At 37.3% G+C, this 22,270-nt stretch overlaps 1 protein-coding gene across 3 annotated transcripts in view; it reads right to left on the reverse strand.

Moving 5' to 3' along the window:
* The window catches only part of PLAA (phospholipase A2 activating protein), a 42,108-nt gene that overhangs the window by 11,854 nt on the left and 7,984 nt on the right, over nucleotides 1-22,270 (reverse strand). For all 3 annotated transcript variants that reach the window (XM_019424234.2, XM_019424232.2, XM_019424231.2), the window contains exons 3-9: nucleotides 13,353-13,453; nucleotides 13,142-13,262; nucleotides 8,416-8,583; nucleotides 7,815-7,950; nucleotides 5,908-6,077; nucleotides 1,841-1,998; nucleotides 911-1,130 (exon numbers count right to left, since the gene is read on the reverse strand). In XM_019424234.2, the coding sequence (XP_019279779.1) occupies nucleotides 911-1,130; nucleotides 1,841-1,998; nucleotides 5,908-6,077; nucleotides 7,815-7,950; nucleotides 8,416-8,583; nucleotides 13,142-13,262; nucleotides 13,353-13,453 (1,074 nt within the window). The remainder of the gene's footprint in view (nucleotides 1-910; nucleotides 1,131-1,840; nucleotides 1,999-5,907; nucleotides 6,078-7,814; nucleotides 7,951-8,415; nucleotides 8,584-13,141; nucleotides 13,263-13,352; nucleotides 13,454-22,270) is intronic.

Raw genomic sequence — 22,270 nt, forward strand, 5'->3', positions numbered from 1 at the left:
CAACATGTGGAATACAAATCACATGTAAACTAAAACTACCCACAGTTCAGCGGCGCCTAGGTGGGTCAGTTAGGTGACTGACTTTGGTTTCAGCTCAGATCACGATCTCATGGTTTGTGAGTTCGAGCCCCATGTCAGGCCCTATGCTGACACCATGGAGCCTGTTTGGGATTCTGTCTCTCTCTCTTTCTCTGTCCCTACCTTGCTTACTCTCTCTTTCAAAAATAAATAAATAGGGGTGCCTGGGTGGCTCAGTTGGTTAAGCATCCAACTTCAGCTCAGATCATGATCTTGTGGTCCATGGGTTCAATCCCCATGTCAGGCTGTGCTGACAGCTCAGAGCCTGGAGGCTGCTTTGGATTCTGTGTCTCCCTCTCTCTCTCTCTGCCTCTCCCCTGCTCATGCTCTGTCTTTCTCTCTCAAAAATAAAAATAAACAAACAAAAATAAATAAATAAATAAATAAATAAACAAACATTAAAAAAAAAACCCACAAAACAAAAAACTACCCATAGTTCAGTCCTAGATTTATGCCCAACTAACCAATTTAGCCTTGTGTGGAAAAAAAAAATTCTATTTACTAAGGTTCACCAAAACAGGTATTTTTAAAAAGAGTCACTATATAAGGGAACTTCCAGGTTTATTTTCATTTCACATGACTGAAGTTTCATAATTTTATTTAGTTACAGTGTGGCTATATTTTTGAAAGTGAGCAATATAGAATTGTTTCTATAAACACAGAATTACTATATAATTTGAGGTTTAAAATATGATTTAAAGTAAAAACCTGCTATAGATCTTGGATCTTCGTTTTAATTTAAACAGCTTATGATAACAGATGTTTAAATACACTTAAAAAAAATTAACCAATGAATTAAGTACAGAAGACTTAATATAAACCATAAACTTACCTGTAAAAGGATCTGAAAAACTGGTGTTCCCAAGTCCTAAGGTTTGACCTTTCGTGTTATCAATAATAAATTTAGCCACTTGATCCAAAAACATGGGATTCAAATCATTCTTCTGTAAGAAGTTGTATGCAGTTAACCAAGGATCATCACTGACGTTATATGGCAATTTATACGATGGTCCACCTTCATTGACATCAATTGAGAAAACATAATCAAACTCCTTCAACAGGAATACAAAAAGGAGATAAATGATTACTAACTTATCTGTTCATATTAATGGCATATATATCACAGATCTTATGTGTCCTTTATTTTATAAAGTTATAATAAATATTATATTTATTTATAACAAATATATTTATATAAACATTTTATAATAAAATTATAATCCTTAAACTTTCTCCAAAGTGCAATGTTACAATCTTCCACTTGGCATGTGATGATTGATAGCAACCATCTGCATATGCTGCAAGGTCAGTATTTCACTGGGGATGGAGGAGGGGAATGTATTACAACTACACATAAATTCTAAGGCCAAAGGAAGGTTTCCAACTGGTTGGTCTCAAGGCCAGAAGTATTAGCTGTTACCATGCCCCACTCAGCAAAACATGCTGGCGTTATAAGCACTGCCACACAGGGGCCCTCATGTCCTGCCAAGTTAAATATAACGAGGCAGAAAGCATTGGCTGGAAGGTGGCACAGAAGCTCCTAATCCAAAAGGGTTGGGAACAGTTTACACACAGTAAGTACCAAAAGACAAATAGTGTCTAATGTATCAAATACGGAAAAAGATTTTTTAAGTCAATTTCAAGGCAGGGAAAAGAGAGAAGCCTCCCCAAAGAAAATTGTATTAGCATGGGGAAAAGGGAAAAGAAAACCTTTGTCTAATGCTTTAAGATAATGGTAATTAGAAAGTAGAAATTGACGTACTTTTCCTTCATATAAAACTTTTCCAGATGTTTGCTGATTAGCACCAGATGAGCCAACAACATCGCCAATTTTTATCCACCTCCCTTCGCTAACACTCCACTGATAGGCTTCGACTTTCTCCCCATCTTTGATTAGACGAGTCTGTCCTTCTCTAGTACCTTAAAATAAAAATGTTAAGAATCAAAAGTAGAAAAGCAGAGTAAAAATGAAAGACACAGATTAAAAAATCTTAACTTTATGTATTTGGTTTAACTGGAAATTTTATTAAAAGGCTCCATCAGTTAAGCATCTGGGATTTGGTTTTGCTCCTCAGATCAAGATCTCATGGTTCGTGAGTTTGAGCCCCATGTCAGGCTCTGCACTGACAGCACAGAGCCTGCATGGGATTCTCTCTTCCTTTCTCTCTGCCCCTCCCCCACTCATGTGTGCACTCTCTCAAAATATAAACAAACACTAAAAAAAAAAAAAGTTACTCTACTGGAAAGTGTCTCAAGAGACAATAATGGTTAAAAGTAACCTTTATTAAATAAAGGAAAGAAAAAAAGGTGTATTTCCATTAGAAAGTAGCTGGCCCACTAAAAATAAGTTTTATTACTATTTTCTGACAACACTTTCATTTTAATAAACGACTCTCCATTTTTCCAGCTGCTCAGGCCAAAAAGTATAGAAGAGTCTGATTCATCTTTCTCTGAATCCCATGGCCAAACCCTTAGCAAATTCTATCAGTTCTGTCTTTTTTTTTTTTTTTAGCTTTTTAACATTCATTTATTTTTGAAAGACAGAGAGACAGAGCACAAGCAGGGGAGGGCCAAAGAGAGCGGGACACAGAATCTGAAGCAGTCTCCAGGCTCTGAGCTGTCTGTCAGCACAGAGCCCGACACAGGGCTCGAACCCACTAATGGTTTGTCTGATGACTGCCTGAGCTGATGTTGGATGCTTAACTGTCTGAGCCAACCAGGTGCCCCTCTATCGGTTCCATCTTCAAAAAAGGTCAAAAAAACTATCTATTCTATCTCCATTGCTACCCAATGCTACAAGCCACCACAGTTTCTCGGCTGGACTGATTTAATGGCCTTCTACTCCTGCCCTGGGGCTCCCTACAGTCTATATTCAATCCAGTAACCATAAAAATTCTTTCAAAGGTTAAAGTGTCCCTGACACTCCTCTGTTCGAGACCTTTCAATGACTTCCCATCTCTCTTGATCAAGGCCTAAGTCCTTGAAGTAGTGTACAAGGCCAAATATATCATCCCCTCTGTCTTCACTTTGCACTTCTCCCCTCAACCCATCTCCGGACTTTAGCCCTGGAGTCTTTACACTGGCTGTTAATTCTGCCCCTGACACTCTTCACACAGATGTTGGCAAGATTTACTCCCTTGCCTCCTTAAGAACTTTACTTGAACATCACATTCTCAGCAAAGCCTTCAGTGGCAGAAATAGGCAGCTGTCCTCCAGAGATTCACAATCCTACTCCATAGGGTAGAGATGTAGCTGTGGCTACAGCCAGGTGCAGTGTCTAGATGCCACTTACTGAGAAATGGTCTGTGGAATCTGAATGGGTGTGCTATGTGCCAGTTCTAGCCCTAGTCAATCTTCCTCTAACCTCCCCTTTTATCCTGTCTGATGGCTGAATGTCTCTACCCAAGAAGCCCTTGGAAGCTACATGGTGATGGTGGTTTCCATCCCCAAATGACCACAAGGAGAAAAACTGCTCTACAAACATGCTCAAGATGGGGTGTGTGGGTGGCTCAGTTGGTTGAGCAACCAACTCTTGATTTCAGCTCAGGTCACGATCCCAGGGTCATGGGATCAAGTCCTGCATTGGGTTCCCACAGAGTGTGGAGGCTACTTAAGATTCTCTCTTTCCCCTCTGCTCCTCTCCTCTGCTCATGTGCACACTCTCTAAAATAAAACAAACCCCAGAAACAGATAAAAATTCCCCAAACATACCTAATATACCGTGTCATCAAGTGAACTTTGAATGTGCAACAAATAAACTCTTGTATTAAGTCAGTGAGATTTTAGTTTATCTATAATAGCAACAAATGCTATACCAAATATTATATATTTCCTGAACACTGTATTTAAAATTACAAAACACCCAACTCCTGCTTTGTTTCCCATAGTACTTATCACTCTCTGACATACTTATACATTTACTTATTTACTTTTTAATTATGTGTCTCCTATAGAGTATAAATTTGTAAGAACAGAGGTATTTGTAACCTTTTATATTTGCTGTATTCCCCAAAGCTTAGAACAATGCCTGGCACACATTGGGCACTTAGGAAATACTTACTCAATATGTGTGTGTGTGTGTGTGTGTGTACACAGTGACAAAAAGACTACATTTTTGCAAAGAATTGTAAGAATATTAAAAACATGACAATACGATACATTAGTTCTCAAACTTTTGATTTTAAGATCTCCTTATAATAGTCATGAAAGTTACTCAGAAGCCCAAAGAACTTTTTTTAATGCAGGTTATATGAATTGACTTATTGGATTTGAAATTAAAAATAAAGAGTAAAAAAAATTCAGTTAATGGAAAACAATAATAGATCTATTACATATTGAATAAATAATATGAAAAATAAGAATAGCTTTAGAAACCTACTGAGAAGACTGACATTGTTTGTATTTATAAATCTCTTTATTGTCTCTCTTAATAGAAGACAGCTGGATTACCATACCTGCCTCTGCATTCAATCTGTTGTAATCTGTTGTTCTATTTGAAGTATATAAAGAAAATCCAACCTTACACAGATAACATAGTTGAAAAAGAAAAGACTAGTTTAACAGCTTTTTCAGAAAAATGTGAATATTCTACAAAGTAGTAGGTCTTTAAAGGTTACAATTTAGAATCTGCAACCATCAATGCATTTTTCAGGCTCTATTAAATACTAAAATGCACGGATCTATCTTACAAGCTCCTGGTAATAAATACAAATTTTCCAAAATTTCAATATTCATTTGAGAGTTTTGAATTTCATCTTTGGCAATAAATACTGTCAGCTGTTTTCCTTAAAGTGACATGGTCATTTTGCTAATTTTCAAAAAAAGTCTTGCCTAAACCCAAGCTTAAATAACCATAGGTACTTCTTCTATGAATAAATATGGCACTCCATGAAAAGTTCAGCCCGCAATGCAAATGAATGTTTGTACTTATCCCAGAGACACCATGGTACTCGGGAGTACTTTATGTGTTGACATTTTGTCAACCAGAATATTAAAACAGACATGTAATAAAGGCTCGAGAGGTAGTAAATTAATTGTTAATGCTTCCTCAAGCACATTCTTATGGGCAAATGGTTTTCATTTTTTTTTAACTACAACTGCATGCCAGTGAAGAGCACAATAACTACCAGAACAGTCTGGTGTCACTGCCTTGATTTGTGTACTAAGAAGCCTGTGTTTGTTTGTTTGTTTGTTTGTTTGTTTTACCCAGAATTGCTTTTGGACCATAAGTTAACACAGACCATGTTAACATAGTGGAAAAGTCAAATAACAGCTTAGTATTATTAAATTAGTTGGACCTTAAGGACATCCTGAAGGAATCTCAATATTCCCAGGGGTCCATGTACCAGGTTCTAAGAACCAATGATATAATGGATCAGGGATATATCAAACACAAGATTTCATTTGAAATAACTACTGTCCTCTGGTTTAAACTCAAATGATCCCCAACTCATTAAGGAGACACTGCTTTCTTTGAACTCATTTTTATTTTTAGTCTATACAGTGTGTCTCAGGGAACCCAATCAACCAAAAGGTATTAAAGAAGTGACTTTTGTGTACCTATTATATACGAGCTAGATATCAGGAGATGGATTTAAAACAAAAATGAAGATTCTTCTTTAAGGAGTTAAGCTCAAAATGTGACACAGAAAGAAGCAAGAATATGGTTTCTCATAGTGGTTAAGTGTAAAAGTTCTAAAAAATCCCTATCTGGCAATGAGAATAACACTTAATGACTAGCAAAACAAACTTGTTTTTCTTATCATTCTAATTATTCCCAAAGGCAAACAGGGTAGTATTTTTTACTACTATATACACTGAAATATTTACCAGGTTCATTCAGATGTTCCCTCCCAGGAAGCTGCTCAGCATTAATGTCCCCCAAATCACCGGTTTTAGAATCAATGGTTGCCTGAGAGAGTTCTTTTTCAAAAGCCTTGATTTCCTCAGCACTTGCTGTCCGATCCTCTGATTCCGTAAACACTCTAATAATACCATCACTATAAGGAAAAACAAAGTGATCTGAAGTCACTGCCATATTGTATTAACATTATCCCATCTGAATGATCCAAAGCAAAAATAATCTGTATTTGTGAATATGAGAAACATTACTATGTATTTATGGCTGAGTAGAGAAAGCACTCTGCTGACTTCACACACTATCCTATGCTGCTTTCTAAAGCCATCTATAGGGTAGAAAAAGATTATTTAAGGGAAAAGTCATTGAGAAAAGACAGAGAAATATGTATCTAACACAATTTTGAATTCCAAGTTAGATATTTACCACCATAAAAATCTGGAGCTATAACATACAATTTAAGTCAATATTACATAGATACAAGAGTATAAAGAAGGGTAGTGGGTTATTTTATTTACAAAGGGCTCAAATAACCAACATAAAGCTTAGAAAATAGCAGATGCTCAGTATCTGTTCATTTGGGAAACACAGTCTGTGTTTCCTATGCCCTTAACCAGCAATGTAATCCCACTCAAGAAAAAAAAGCCTCACCTTAGACTAGATGGCAATCCCAACCTCTAGTCTTGGCACATGACTTCACTTCCACCATTTCTAAATTCTTGGGTAAGAGGCAAGTTGGCCACCTTCAAATGCACTAATCCTGCCCCGTTCTACAGAGAACTTTGTTTCTTATGTAACCTTTGACTGACAGGAACTTTACCCTTTCAAATTGTTTATTTTCTTTAACTTTAAATATGCTTAGGGGGAAAATAATTAAATCAACAAATCAACCCTTGACCCAGCCAAAATGTAAACTACCTCCGCTTTATTAGACCCACCACCCCTTAGAGGTTTTCTTTTCTTTCTTTTCTGCCTTCCATGCTAGATCCACCGGCTCGAGGGTGGTTCATCACCACTCGGACCTCAGAAATCTAAAACTGAGGTCATCATCTTCTGCACCTAACCAATTCTCCCACTTTCCCCATTTATATTAATGCAATCACCAAAAGCTTGAAGCTTTACAGTTTTCTTTTATCCTCCTTTTGACAATCTTTCCTTTGCAATATCTAATATTTTGGCCTCTTGTCCATTGGCACCGTGGGGACAGTATTTCATAACATCACACCCCTACTACCGGAACTGCTTTCCAAGTTGCTTTCCTGCCATCACCACTAGTTAAATCCAACCTACATAGTTAATAATTCGCAGGTTATGCTCTATTCATGTCACTTCAGTAGCTACAACCCTTTACTCCAAGCACAGACTCTAAAAGATACCTGGCATTCAAGGCTCTCCACGGTTATGCTCCACCCTACTGCCTTTACCACCTTACCAGTATCCCCCACTATTCCCTAGCATGAGTCTTCCACCACTTTCCTTCATCTGCCACACAAATCACTTTCCTGGTCCTGCCACACCTTTACTTACACTGTTGTTTTTTTTTCTGACAGAAATTCTCATTTACCTTCTTTCTCATTATTTTTCAACATTCAATTCAAATTTCCTCTTCTTCATAAAGGTTTCCCACACTAATCTCTACCTTCTCCAGTTTCTTTTGCATTCGATGTTCTGACTGCACAACTGGCAGAGCAATACTTTTGTACTGTATCATGTACCATTAATGTATAAAAGCTCTTATGCCTAATGCTGTTTTTTCAGTACAGAAATGTACTGAAATGTCTCCCAATTCACCTAAAGTTCCTTATGGCTTATCTCAGTGCACTCTTAACACCTACCAAAGGCCTAGACACATGATATTGACTGACTAGAATATAAATACCTCGCACCAACCACAATGTCACCATTGGCTAGAACACAACAGCACCATATAGACTGAGCTGGAAGTCGGATTGTCTGGGCACATTCCCCACGTTTCCAGATTCTCAGAGATCTGTCTTCTGCCGTTGTCACAAAATCTAAAATCAATGAATATAGGAAAAACTAGTTTGAACAAATAAAATTAAGTACATTTATAAATATCACCTTTCTAGGGAGGCATAATGACTTTTTTAAACCCAAAATATTTTAAAATTATGGTTTTACATTTTATTTATTTGTTACTTATACCACAAAAACTTCAAAAATCATATTTTCTACATTTCACACCTTACATATTATGCACTTTGCACCAATAAATTATACAAAGTGTTTCCTCAAATATCCAAAACTATTTGACATTAACCATCAAGTGTGAATTGATATAAAGATGATCACACAATTTCTTCCTTTACAAGAAGATCCTTACGAAACATAGCTACTAAATTATTCAAGTACAGTTAGTAAACTGATTTCAGTAATGAGCCCTCCTACCCCCACCTCAAGAATGGGATGGAACAAGGTTCAATACAGAATTTTAAATACATGATATATGCTAATCTTACCTTTACAATTTGGAAAAACAGATATGCTATAAATATAGTTGGTGTGTCCATAATATACTTCAAGACACTCGCCAGTGATTTGCCACCTTCTAATACTAGCATCATTTGCACAGGAAAGAAATTCTGTTTCACTCAAAATTGCTAAACCTCGTACACAGTCTTCATGCCCTATATGAAAAGAAAAATAATATGAACCAATAAGATGGATGATTTGACTGATGGATCTATGTATTTAACTAACATTATAAAACACATCAGGGTGCCTGGGTGGCTCAGTTGTTAAGCACCTGACTTCAGCTCAGGTCACGATCTCACAGTTTGAGTCCCAAATTGGGTGAGCTCAAGACCCCCTTCAGATGAGCTTGAGCCCTGCTTCAGGTGAGCATAAGCCCCGCTTCATGTAAAACATGAGCCCCACTTCTCTCTCTCTCTGTCCCTGGCTCACTTGTGTCCTCCCTAAATAAATAAACAAATAAATAAAACATATCAGTGAATAGTAATAACTGATTTGCAAGGCAGAGCAATTCATTTTTTTTCTGTAGAAAAGCCTGGTAACCAAACTTTGTATTTCAGATTTGGCAATATTTTTTATTACCGGTCTTCGGAAGTTATTTTACACTATCTTCACCAAATTATTTTCTCAACTCTCCAGAAATAAGATTCTAATCCCAACACTTCTTCATTTTTATCTGGCAATTCATTTTCTTTTTTTTTTTTTTTTTTTTTTTAATTTTTTTTTATTTTTTAATATATGAAATTTACTGTCAAATTGGTTTCCATACAACACCCAGTGCTCATCCCAAAAGGTGCCCTCCTCAATACCCATCACCCACCCTGCCCTCCCTCCCACCCTGCCCTCCCTCCCACCCCCCATCAACCCTCAGTTTGTTCTCAGTTTTTAACAGTCTCTTATGCTTTGGCTCTCTCCCACTCTACCCTCTTTTTTTTTTTTTTTTTTTTCCTTCCCCTCCCCCATGGGTTTCTGTTATGTTTCTCAGGATCCACATAAGAGTGAAACCATATGGGATCTGTCTTTCTCTGTATGGCTTATTTCACTTAGCATCACACTCTCCAGTTCCATCCATGTTGCTACAAAAGGCCATATTTCATTTTTTCTCATTGCCACGTAGTATTCCATTGTGTATATAAACCACAATTTCTTTATCCATTCATCAGTTGATGGACATTTAGGCTCTTTCCATAATTTGGCTATTGTTGAGAGTGCCGCTATAAACATTGGGGTACAGGTGCCCCTATGCATCAGTACTCCTGTATCCCTTGGATAAATTCCTAGCAGTGCTATTGCTGGGTCATAGGGTAGGTCTATTTTTAATTTTCTGAGGAACCTCCACACTGCTTTCCAGAGCGGCTGCACCAATTTGCATTCCCACCAACAGTGCAAGAGGGTTCCCGTTTCTCCACATCCTCTCCAGCATCTATAGTCTCCTGATTTCTTCATTTTGGCCACTCTGACTGGCGTGAGGTGGTATCTGAGTGTGGTTTTGATTTGTATTTCCCTGATAAGGAGCGACGTTGAACATCTTTTCATGTGCCTGTTGGCCATCGGATGTCTTCTTTAGAGAAGTGTCTATTCATGTTTTCTGCCCATTTCTTCACTGGGTTATTTGTTTTTCGGGTGTGGAGTTTGATGAGCTCTTTATAGATTTTGGATACTAGCCCCTTGTCCGATGTGTCATTTGCTGGCAATTCATTTTCAATTTTTCATCCCCAATAACAATAATTGGTAAGCATCATAGCATATAAAATATTCAAATATGACAAAAAGTTATGGCCTCTAAATTTCTTACCACATAAAACTGCGACTAGTATTTATAAAGTACTAAAAAAATTAAGAGAAGTTAATGGGAATGCAAGCTGGTGTAGCCACTCTGGAAAACAGTATGGAGGTTCCTCAAAAAACTAAAAATAGAACTATCTTATGACCCAGCAATTGCACTACTAGGGATTTATCCACGGGATACAGGTGCACTGTTTTGAAGGGACACATGCACCCCATGTTTATAGCAGCACTATCCACAATAGCCAAAGTATGTAAAGAGCCCAAATGTCCATCGATGGATGAATGGATAAAGAAAATGTGGTATATATACAATGGAGTATTACTCAGCAATCAAAAAGAATGAAATCTTGCCATTTGCAACTACATGGATGGAACTGGAGGGTATTATGCTAAGTGAAATTAGTCAGAGAAAGACACAAATCATATGACTTCACTCATATGAGGACTTCAAGAGACAAAACAGATGAACATAAGGAAAGGGAAACAAAAAGAATATAAAAACAGGGAGGGGGACAAAACAGAAGAGACTCATAAATATGGAGAACAAACTGAGGGTTACTGGAGGGGTTGTGGGAGGGGGGATGGGCTAAATGGGTAAGGGGCACTAAGGAATCTACTCCTGAAATCATTGTTGCACTATACGCTAACTAATTTGGATGTAAATTTTAAAAAATAAAAAATAAAATCTTTAAAAATAAAAATAAAATCCCAAAACAACAAGAAAAAAAAAAATGAAGAGAAGTTAAATTATAAAAGATCAGTTATTTAAGAATTTGAAATAAAAACCATCATAAAAAGTAAACTTTAGAATATGCTGAGAGAGATTAATTTATCTGGGACCACACAACTAATGGAAAAGCTACAAAATTCATGTTTCCTGCCTCATAATCCTAGTTGTTTTGATTCAACAAATCCTAACTTCTCCCCTCTGATTTAACAAAAAACAAATATAAAACCAAACATCCCTGCTTTGTCAATAGAAACAGTTCATAATATATACAAATGCAGGCATTGAAATTATACAGTAAATATTAATGATTGATTTTTCATTTTTATTTATTCAGGTTGTGAGCTGAAATCAAGAGTTGGATACTCAACTGACTGAGCCACAAAGGTGTCTCAATGATTTTTTTTTTAATTTTTTTTAATGTTTTATTTATTTTTGACAGAGAGAGAGAGAGAGAGACAGAGCATGAGCGGGGGAGGGGCAGAGAGAGAGGGAGACACAGAATCCGAAGCAGGCTCCAGGCTCTGAGCTGTCAGCACAGAGCCCGATGCGGGGCTCGAACTCACAGACCGCGAGATCATGACCTGAGCTGAAGTCAGACACTCAACCGACTGAGCCACCCAGGCGCCCCTCAATGATTTGTTTTTGTTTTTGTTTTTTTTTTAATTTTTTTTTTTCAACGTTTATTTATTTTTGGGACAGAGAGAGACAAAGCATGAACAGGGGAGGGACATAGAGAGAGGGAGACACAGAATCGGAAACAGGCTCCAGGCTCTGAGCCATCAGCCCAGAGCCTGACGCGGGGCTCGAACTCACGGACTGTGAGATCGTGACCTGGCTGAAGTCGGACGCTCAACTGACTGTGACTGCGCCACCCAGGCGCCCCAATGATTTGTTTTTTAAAGGCAAGATTTTATGGAATAAACTTCTTATATTATATTTTTAATTATGTACTTGGAAAAACATCTATATTCCATTAATCAAAGGATGTAAAATGTTTTTTAAACCTTCATAAAATTCAATTTCTTTCAATATTACTTGAGGAAGTACAGAAGATACTACATTCTTTTTCAAGGACAGAATATTCGCTAATAAAGGAGATCAGGAATCAAAGAATTTCCCATGCTTGGGGTGCCTGAGTGGCTCAGTTGCCTAAGCAACCTCCTCTTGATTTTGGCTCAGGTCACGATCTATGGTTTGTGTGATTGAGCTCCGCATTGGGCTCTGAGCTGACAGCATGGAGCCTGCTTGGAATTCTCTCTCTCTTCCTCTCTCTCTCTCTTTCTTCCCTCCCTCAAGTGCACATGTACCTGCTCTCTCTCAAATAAACAAAAACTTAAAAAATTTCCCATGCTCAGTATTTGCTGATTTAGATTAGCTATCAAGGATTAATGACAACTTGATAACATATATTGTATGTAACATAGGGATGCTTAGTTATAACTCGTCCATCTACAAATAGTTTTATCTTCATGAAGGGACTTCTTGCAGTATTATCCGGAGTAGTGATCAACTTCAAAAGAGAAAATAAAAGAGAAGAAAAACAACATAAAAATTTATACCAAAGGGGTGCCTGGCTGGCTCAGTCAGACAAACAGCATGTGACTCTGGATTGTGGGTCAGGAGTTGAAGTCCCATGCTAGATGTAGATATTACTTAAATGAACGCAACTTAAAAATAATTTAAGTGCTCCACAAATAAATCATCAATAGTAGTATTAGCACATGCCTTAGTGTAGGAGCTATTTAATAGGTTAGGTTCAAAAAGACTACCCCCCTAAAACCACAATATACATTTAAATTTGTTATTACTAAATAATGTACTTCAGTATTCATAAAATACTCATGATGCTTTCCTCCATATATAAAGTTAACAATACTGAGCCACCATCAAATCACCAGGCTTATGCTTGGAAGTTTCAGGCTAAACTTGTTAAAATGACAGCCAAAAACAATTGCAAACCATGTTATAAGTTCAAGTGGCCATGTATTAGTCCACATCTGGATGTTTTATGAGAAGTTTCATTATATCTTTTAAAAAGATTTTAAACATTGTCAGAAAGTTACATTTACCCCAATGTTCTATACTATAGACTGATGGTTTTTGAATACCATTTTCAAGCTTCTAAACTTTTGAGAAAACACCATCTGAGTGAATATGAAGAGATTTATTATAAAAGTTGTCTACTCCGATCTTACCTGAAAAAGTCCTCTCGCATCTTCCAGCTTTCCACAGCTTAATAGTCTTGTCTGCTGATCCAGTTAACATTAAGCCCTGTTCAGGTAAGATCTTTACTGCCCATACTGCGGCTGTATGACCCTGTGAGTTAAATGGGAATTAAATTAAGTTACCACAGAATGATCATATTTAATTATTATCTAGAACATTCACACAGAACTACTACTGTACCTGTAAGGTCATCATGCACTTGTCATTCAGCCACACTTTAGCAGTGGTATCCCATGAGCCACTAAGTAATGTCCCAAATTTTCCAGATGAAAGACTACAAACTAAAGGGAAACAAGGCATTAGTTAACACATCGTCATATAGAAAAATGTTCGACCTTGCTAGTTATTAAGGGTTAATTCCATGGAGATGCAGAGTGCAATGGTCAAGAGCACGGATGCTAAGCCAGAATGCCTGGGTGCAAGGCCTAGCTGTGCCACTTAGGAATTGTCTGACCATGGGATAACTCACATTCCTCATCTGTAAAGTGAGGGAGCAGGGTCAAATGGGTTGCACAAAGCCTTTTGGTTATAAAAAACTAAATAGAAAGATAATGCAAATGATTTTGAAATGGGGTTTATAGATATTTACTTAAAATGACCAAAAAAAAGAAGAAAAAACCCACTAGAGTTCAGCTAAATGTTCAACAATAACAGAATAGGTAATTAAATATCTTATTATCTTAATGTAAAATCATGCTAGCTAAAAATTAAACATGTGAAGAATTATTTAAAAACACAGAAACAAAAAAGACAGAGTTCTTTTTTTAAAGTTTATTTATTTATTTTGAGAGAGAGAGAGAGAGAGAGAGAGAGCGCGCACATGTATACACACAAGCAGGGGAAGGGCAGAGAGGAGAGACAGAATCCCAAGCAGGCTCTGCACCACCAGCCCAGAGCCTGTTGTGGGGCTAGAACTCTCAAACCATGAGATCATGATCTGAGCTTGATATCAAGAGTTGAATGCTTAACAGATTGAGCCAGCCAGGCACCCTCAAAAAGATACAGTTCTGATTAAAAATGGCAGATTGTTCACAGTAAAGCTATAATGGTATTAATCTACAAGGACAAAGAAGACAGAAAACACTGTCACTGACATAGCAAAATGAAGGAGGTTATAAGTTAAACACCCACAGAGAGAGATAAGAATTGAGCGACTTCCCCAAGGAACTCTTATGAGACTCAATGTCCAGCCAGTAGGTTCGATGGAGAATGGAGCTAGGCAGAGAACTTGAAATGCTAGATCTCTCCTAGCAGCCTCCAGTGTCAGGAAAGTACATCCTCACCAGCTGCAGGCAATGGGAGGTTTATTCTCTGGAGGAACTGAAGCACAGTTTACAGATTCAGGCAGTCAGGTAAAATAAAAGTCTGGAATAAGAAGCCCTGTGAAACACAAGGGAAATAAATGGAAAAATATACATCCTGAAATGTGGTAGTATGTCATTCCTTTCTCCCACAATACCAGCAGACAGGCATATATTCCCCACTGCCCAGGCAAGAGGGAGGAGAATTCTGCTCTAGAAGACTTAATAATGCTAAAGAACTTCAGATAAGGAAATGTGAGAGGGTTTCCCACCTAAAAGGTCAGACCACCTCCAGATCACCTTCTAATGAAGCCCACCAATCACCAAGCTTCATGTACATTAGCTAAAAAATTTTCAACTTCTTTATACCTTATTCTTAAATATGAGCAGCCAGTTTAATATCGACAACCATTTTACAAAGTCTCCAAAGGGAAAGAGAAAAATCCAAACAAAGCAACACAAAAATAAAAGGCAAAGGGTTAGGCAGGCCAGAAGAAACAAACCTAATTTCAGAAAGCCAAAAAACAAACAAACAAACAAACAAACAAACACCCCATAAAACTTTAATAGTCACATAGTATTTGCAAATAGGTAAGATATTACATAAGAAGACCTATTGAGAGAACAAGAAAAATAAAAACTAAAAGTAGAAGAATCAAACCAAAATCAAATAGCACCAGAAAAAAAAAAGTCTCTCCTGAGAATTAGACCAAAGAGACAGACTCAAAAAATAAAAAAGTTTAAAAAGTTAGAAAATAATTTCACAATGTTCACTATCCAACAAATAGGGATTCCAGAAAGAAAAAAAATGGCCCCAGCAGGGCAGATAAGACAAAGAATAGTACAAGAAACATTCCCAAAAGTGAAGAACATGAGTGTCTGGATTGAATGAACCCACAAAAGAGCCAAATGAAAGTCACTTTCAAAAGCAGAGGCAGAGATGCACTGTGAAATATTTTCTAACATCAGAAATAGAGAAGATCCTAAAAGCTTACAAGGACCAGGCACGTGTCCCACAGAGAAGATGGGAAATGAGAACAGCATCAAACTTTTCAGTTAACACAATACACTAAAAGGCAATAGAGAAATGCCTTCAAAATTCAGAGATTAAATGGTTTTAATACAGGATTTTATATCCACCCAAATTAACAATCAAATGTAAGGATAAAGACATTTTCTAATATACAAATATAAAATACATTTAGTCCCTGTAACAGCTTTCTTAAGAAGCTTAATACACCAAAATGAAAAAGTAAGTTAAGAAGGACAAAAATAGGGGTACAGGGGTAGCTCAGTCTGTTGAGCATCTGACTTCCACTCAGGTCATGATCTCGCGGTTGACGAGTTTGAGCCCTGCGTTGGACTTTGTGGTGACAGCTCAGAGCCTGGAGCCTGCTTCCGATTCTGTATCTCCCTCCCCCGCTCATGCTGTGTCTTTGTGTGTCTCAAAAATAAATGAACATTAAAAAAAAAAAGAATGACAAAAATATGGGAATTTTCTCTAGGAAATCTATTGTCAAAGGGGAATCCAATGTTAACATCAGCCCAGAGCATCAATCCAACAGTAGACTTGAAGAGGAAAGTTTCCAGGAAAAACATGGAACAGGTAAATATTGTGGTGTGCATGGTAGCCATTAGTGATATTCATCAAATATTTTCTGCTCTTTATCTTCTCAACAAATGGTAATATTGAGCTTCCCCAGTTCTTTTGGCTTTAGGCAAGCCACATGACTTGTTCTGGCATTGAAAAATGAGGGAAAGGGGCACCTGGGTGGCTTGGTCGGTTAAGCGTCTGACTTCAGCTCAGGTCATGATCTCACAGACCGTGAGTTCGAGCCCCGCGTCAGGCTCTGGGCTGATGGCTCAGAGCCTGGAGCCTGCTTCCGATTCTGTGTCTCCCTCTCTGTCTGCCCCTCCCCCGTTCATGCTCTGTCTCTCTCTGTCTCAAAAATAAACGTAAAAAAAAAAAAAATTTTTAAAAAAAGAAAAATGAGGGAAATGTTATTTAACAGGAGAAGCTTTAAGGACAGGTGCATAGTTAAGCCGTGTTCCCTCCCACTGCTCCACTGTCTGAAAGCACATGAGATGAAACCTCTGTCATCCCAGATCCCTGAGTGATTACGAGAAGCAGAGACCCCTGCTGTACTGCACTAGATCTGTAAGAAGCAAAGCAAACTTTTATTGTGCCAAACTCCTGAAATTCTGGAGTTGTCTGTTACCACAATGTCAACTAGCCTACCTGATTCAAAAATCGGTAGCACAAATGAGACACTGCTAAAACAAAAATCTAAAAATGGCATTAGCTTAATGGGCAGCTGGTGGGGAGGACATTGTAACAGAAAATGGAAGTTTGGTAATCCTTATGCAGTGGAACATTTTGTAAAACTGCAGCCGGCAAAAATCGAAGACATAATGAACTTGTAGCTCTAAAGAAAGAGGATGGAAAATGGTACTGCAGTGATAAGCTGTCAGTTACTATCAGCTACATCTGACTAAGTACGAAAAGAACAGAATGAGGGGCACCTGGGTGGCTCAGTCAGCGTCCAACTCTTGAACTTGGCTCAGATCATGATCTTACAGTTTGTGGGATTGAGCCCGCATCAGGTTCTGTGCTGAAAATGTGGAGCCTGCTTGGGATCCTCTTTCTCCCTCTCTCTTGCTCATGTGTGTGCATGCATACACGCGTGCACACATACACACACACAGGCTCTCTAAATGAATGAATGAATGAATGAATAAATAAATAAATGAATGTAATGAGATAAAGAAGTGGCTGGTTGTCAAGAAGGAATGGAGTTCAGAAACTGAAGCCAATTGCTTCCCAACCCCAAATGATAAAATATGAACCTGAGGTGTTTTAGCTGCAAAGGACAACTGAAACTCAGTCATGCAACAGGGACAAATAAAAAACGTGGTTAGCATGCACAGTGCCAAAATTTCTTTATTTTTTTTTAACATCTTTATTTTATTTTTTGAGAGACAGAGAGAGACAAGAGCATGAGCAGGGGAGGGGCAGAGAGAGAGGGAGATATTAGACTCGGAAGCAGGCTCCAGGCTCTGAGCTGTCAGTACAGGGCCCAACGCAGGGTTCAAATCCACAAATGCGAGATCATAACCTGAGCCGAAGTCAGGCACTTAACCAAGTGAGCCACCCAAACTCCCTGTCCAAATGGATTTTAAGTAAATTCAAAGCAAAGCAAATTAGGTTGTTAACCATGAAAATAAATGCCTTCAACTGGGCAAATGGCTCAGGGAAAAGAATCTGAGCATGCAGCTTTCCCACTGAGGTCGGATAGGCTCAAAGCTTCAGTAGCAAAATCTAAAAAGGCAGGTAGGAAAAGAGGAAAGGAGAGAGGGGGAGAAATACAGCAAATCCAGTCTACAGTTGAGGGTATGGCTACTGACACAGAGGTCTGACTGGAATCAAATAAGTAATAAGACTACCAAGAGAGTTGCATTGCCAAGAACTAAAAATATAAAGTCTATGACCTTTCAAGACAAAAATGACCCTGTGCACCCAACTCCCATAGGCAGAAGGAGAGCTGAGAATATTGCTTAGTCTCCAAGGAGGGTATATATCAAGGTGACCAAGGAGAGTAACAGAAAGGAAAGAGTATGCCAGAGGGCCAAAGTGGAGCTACGAAGAATAATGTACTGGGGAAACCCCTTTTAGAGACCAACGGGAACAGATCACAAAAATCTCTCCACTCTCCGAGCAGGCAGGTCCTTGAAAACAGACACCCGTCTAGATGTCAGAATGACTACATATTAGGAACCATTGTCTTGCACTGTTCCTTCTCCTGAATGGCAGTGTTTGCTCTGATTACCCTACAGCTCCACAACTGTATACTGGGTGAATGGATGACAGGGAACGTATGTTTGTAGCCCACACACCTCTGACTTTAAGAACTATATTGGGACTTGATGTCGGAACACCTGAGCATCACCTCCCTGATGTTTAAAATACCACCTGTCACCCAGGGATTCTTAACTTTGGGCTTGTGGTTGCAAGTGTAACTTTGGCTTGTCTGACATGGAGAGAGAAGTGGGTATGTTCTGCCTGCACAAGGGACAGCAAGCTGAATAACTGATAACCAGAGGCAGACTGTGGTTGGTGGCTCGCCCTTTTAGTGCATGACATTAGGCACAGCCAAATGATCCATGCATTAGTCAAGAGTCTGAATGGTGGCTGACACTTTCAGGTATATGCTTTTAAGAGTCAGTGCATTATTAATCACATTGCCCTGTCACTGCTGCAACCAACCACTGCAGCACAGGTAGAGAGAAAGCCCCCATCAGCCTGGGTCCCTGAGAGACTCTGATGAGCAGATTCCCCTCACTAATCCATGATGAATATGTACGGTGAGTGAGAAGGACTTTTGTGTCATGCCACTGAGATCAGGGAAGTGTTTGTTACTATACCGTAACCTATTCTCACTCATTATGTTAGAATATTTAAAAAATGTAATAGGCATTTAGGAGACTTCCTGCAACACTTGTAAAATATCAGCTACAGTTACTCAGAAAATTATGGAAATGGAAAAAAAGGGGCCATTAACTTTAGGAAAAATTTTTTTCCTAGATAAGAATATAATTTAAAAACTACATATGCATTGACTATATTCAAACAAACATTCCCCAAATTTTGTTACCTACCCTGTTCCAGAAAAAATTGTGATTTTCATAAATATATACATAATAATAAGGTAAAAATTAAAAATAAGTGGAAAATAAAGTAGGGCAAAAGGAAGAGAAAATTAGTATGTAAAATATAAAGCTGTGAACAGGTGCTGGTGTTGGGTTTCTGCAAAGAAGCAGAAACCTTTAGCAATAACAACTAGGAGATACAGGGTCCTTACCATGTGCCAGACACTGTAAAAAGTGCATTACACTCCACAAGAACTCCAGGAACTAAACACTATTGTTATTCCTATTTAACAGATGAGGAAACTAAAGTTCAGAGAAATGAAAGGATTTTAATCTTTAAAATGAAAAAAAACTAGATTGTCAGGAAATAGTCTTGACAATTAGAATAGAAAATATCTTCTGTGGATCTATTACCCATTCTTAGTCATAGGGACAAAGATTGAAAGAGATTACTACACAAATAAAAATACAATTACTGTATTTGAATACAGAAGTCAAACTGAATTTTTTCCATTCATATGAAAAGTTGCTTTTCAAATTATTATAAATTTTTAAAGATCAACTTAAAGCTTATGTATCATGGGGCGCCTGGGTGGCTCAGTCAGTTAAGTGTCCAACTTCGGCTCAGATCATGATCTACAGTTGGTGAGTTCGAGCCCCACGACGGGCTCTGTGCTGACAGCTCAGAGCCTGGAGCCTGCTTCAGATTCTGTGTCTCCCTCTCTCTCTGCCCCTCTCCCACCTGCACTCTATCTCCCTCCCTCTCAAAAATAAATAAACATTAAAAAAAAAAAAAAGGTTATGTATCATCAGTTGTTCTTTAAACTCAAATGCTCAAAAAGGCAGTAAATTCAACATTTGATGCTTATATTAATAAATTATTCATGTATAAGTCCAAAAACAGAAAACCCTAAGTTTTCAGGATATGGTTAATTTGTGAAAAATTTTTTTCTTTTGGATAACCTTATTTTCCAGATAATAACAACTTACCTCCAAAAACTTACACCATATTTCCTAATGGATAATAGCGAATCAAGCTGGATTTAGAAAATAAGTTCCAGTTTTTAAATCTTTGGGTACAGGAGGTTCTCTCATAAGGAGATTTAGCTACCAATTCCAATTTTCTTTTTTTAAATGTTTCTCCTTGATAGTTGTAATTGGGAAAGCTCTTCATATTCTCTCAGAGATCAGTGTAACATATAATTCAAGAGAAACGTTTCAGAAAGCACAGAAAATTTCTTTTTTTTTTAAATTTCTTTCAAGATCAGGCAGAAATAATGAATAAAAAAATAAATTTCTTTCAATAAGCATAAGGAAGCATTTAGCTTTGAATAGGTAGGGGGAAAAAGCCCATGATACCAAATAATGCAACATAAAATTACCTAGAATCGCAAGTTATAATGAAATGGGGAAGTGTTATATGTATAATATCAACTAAAGAATAGTACTACTTTACTATTTAGAAAATAAAACGGTCTAGAAAGCTGAACAAAAATGACATAAGAATGTCAATCATTAATTTTTCAGCTATACTCACTAACATGGTATGTATGGTATGCCAGGAAAAAAAAAAGCACATGACATTTGGCCTCTAAACCACCAAGGAAACTAACAAAATAACAAAAGATTACCTTATAATAAAGTAGAAATGAATCAGGCAGAAAAAATACCCTCCAAAATTGAAGCAGTATTTTTACATAGATTTCTATGAGATCATATGATACCTTAAAAGATCAAGACAAATAAGATTATATAAAAATTGACTTTTGCATTACAAAAAAAATGTGCAAAGTAAAAAAAGTTAACAAAATGGGAAAAAATTTGTAATTTGTATGAAAGAGTTAATAACTCTAATCAAGGGCTTCAAAAATGGCCAGTAACCCAATATTAAATGGGCAATTTTTAATATAGTTCACAGGAAAAAAAGGGTAATAATCACTTCCTTCTATGAAGATGTCCCCCTCCATAATAACAGAGATGCAAATTTCCCCTATACTAAAACATCACTTTTCATTTATTATTTTGGCAACAATCTAAAAATCTGACAACATACACCATTGGTAAGGGAAATAGGGACTCATGTTGCTGCTTGAAATGCAAAAACAAGTTACAACACCTAATCAAGCAACTCAGAAATACCTAACAAAATTACATATCCATTTACCTTTTGATCCAGAAATGAGTATTATGCCTAAATGACATTTCCAAACTAACAAAATGACAGAGGCATGGAGCCATTTATTATGGTACTATCTGTACTAGCAAAAGATTGAAAACTCAGATGTCCATCAATAGGGGACTCGCTAAGTAAGCTAGAATAGTCATAGTACAGCTAGCTAAACAATGAATTATAATGCCATTGTAAACATGAATGGAGAAGGCTTCTATATAGTATAATAAAGAGATCTCCAAAGTGGTAATGTTATCAAGCAAAAATAGGAAGGGCAGAAAATTGCATACAGTATGTTACCTTTTACCTAAGAAAGGGGTAATATAAATCTACATCCATATCTGCTCTATTATTTTTAAAAAGAACAAAGTTAATAAATATAAGGAAAGGGATGGTGCAAGAAGCCAATACGGAATGAATCTAGACTTCTTTGAATATATCTTGGTGAGTTGTTTTTCCTTTGACACTATTTATGTTTTATAGAATTATAAAGCAACATTAAGTTAAAAAATCCTGTTGAGCACCATTACAACCAAAACTCAGGTTTCCAGTTATTATTTCCCACTCAAAAAACAAAAGCAAAAAACACGGGGCTTCTCGGAGAAATAGCTGATTCCAGGTCTAGAACAAGGTATACATAAAGTGAACCTGTAACATTCTATAGTACCAAAAGCAAAGAAAACTGCTAAAGGTCTTATCAAAAGGCCACAGGGGCCAATTTAAAGAGGTTTCCAATATGGCCAAATATGGGACAATTTGAGAATGAAAAAGGAAGCTAACTCATTCTGAAACTTGGTAAAAGAGGTAGGAGAGGAGACATGGCAAGCATTTATCCTATCTTCCCTGTACAAAAGTCTCACACGTAACCAACAAATTGACAGGGGGAAAAAAAAAGCAATGTCAGAAAATTATATAGTAAAAAAATGCTAGCTATTAAAGGCAAAAAAAAAAAAAAAAAAAAAGGTAGAGTTAGAGTATAA

Source organism: Panthera pardus, unplaced genomic scaffold (genome assembly GCF_024362965.1).
Source record: "Panthera pardus isolate Hobbes unplaced genomic scaffold, ASM2436296v1 HiC_scaffold_20, whole genome shotgun sequence".
In the NCBI taxonomy this organism is placed as follows: domain Eukaryota; kingdom Metazoa; phylum Chordata; class Mammalia; order Carnivora; family Felidae; genus Panthera; species Panthera pardus.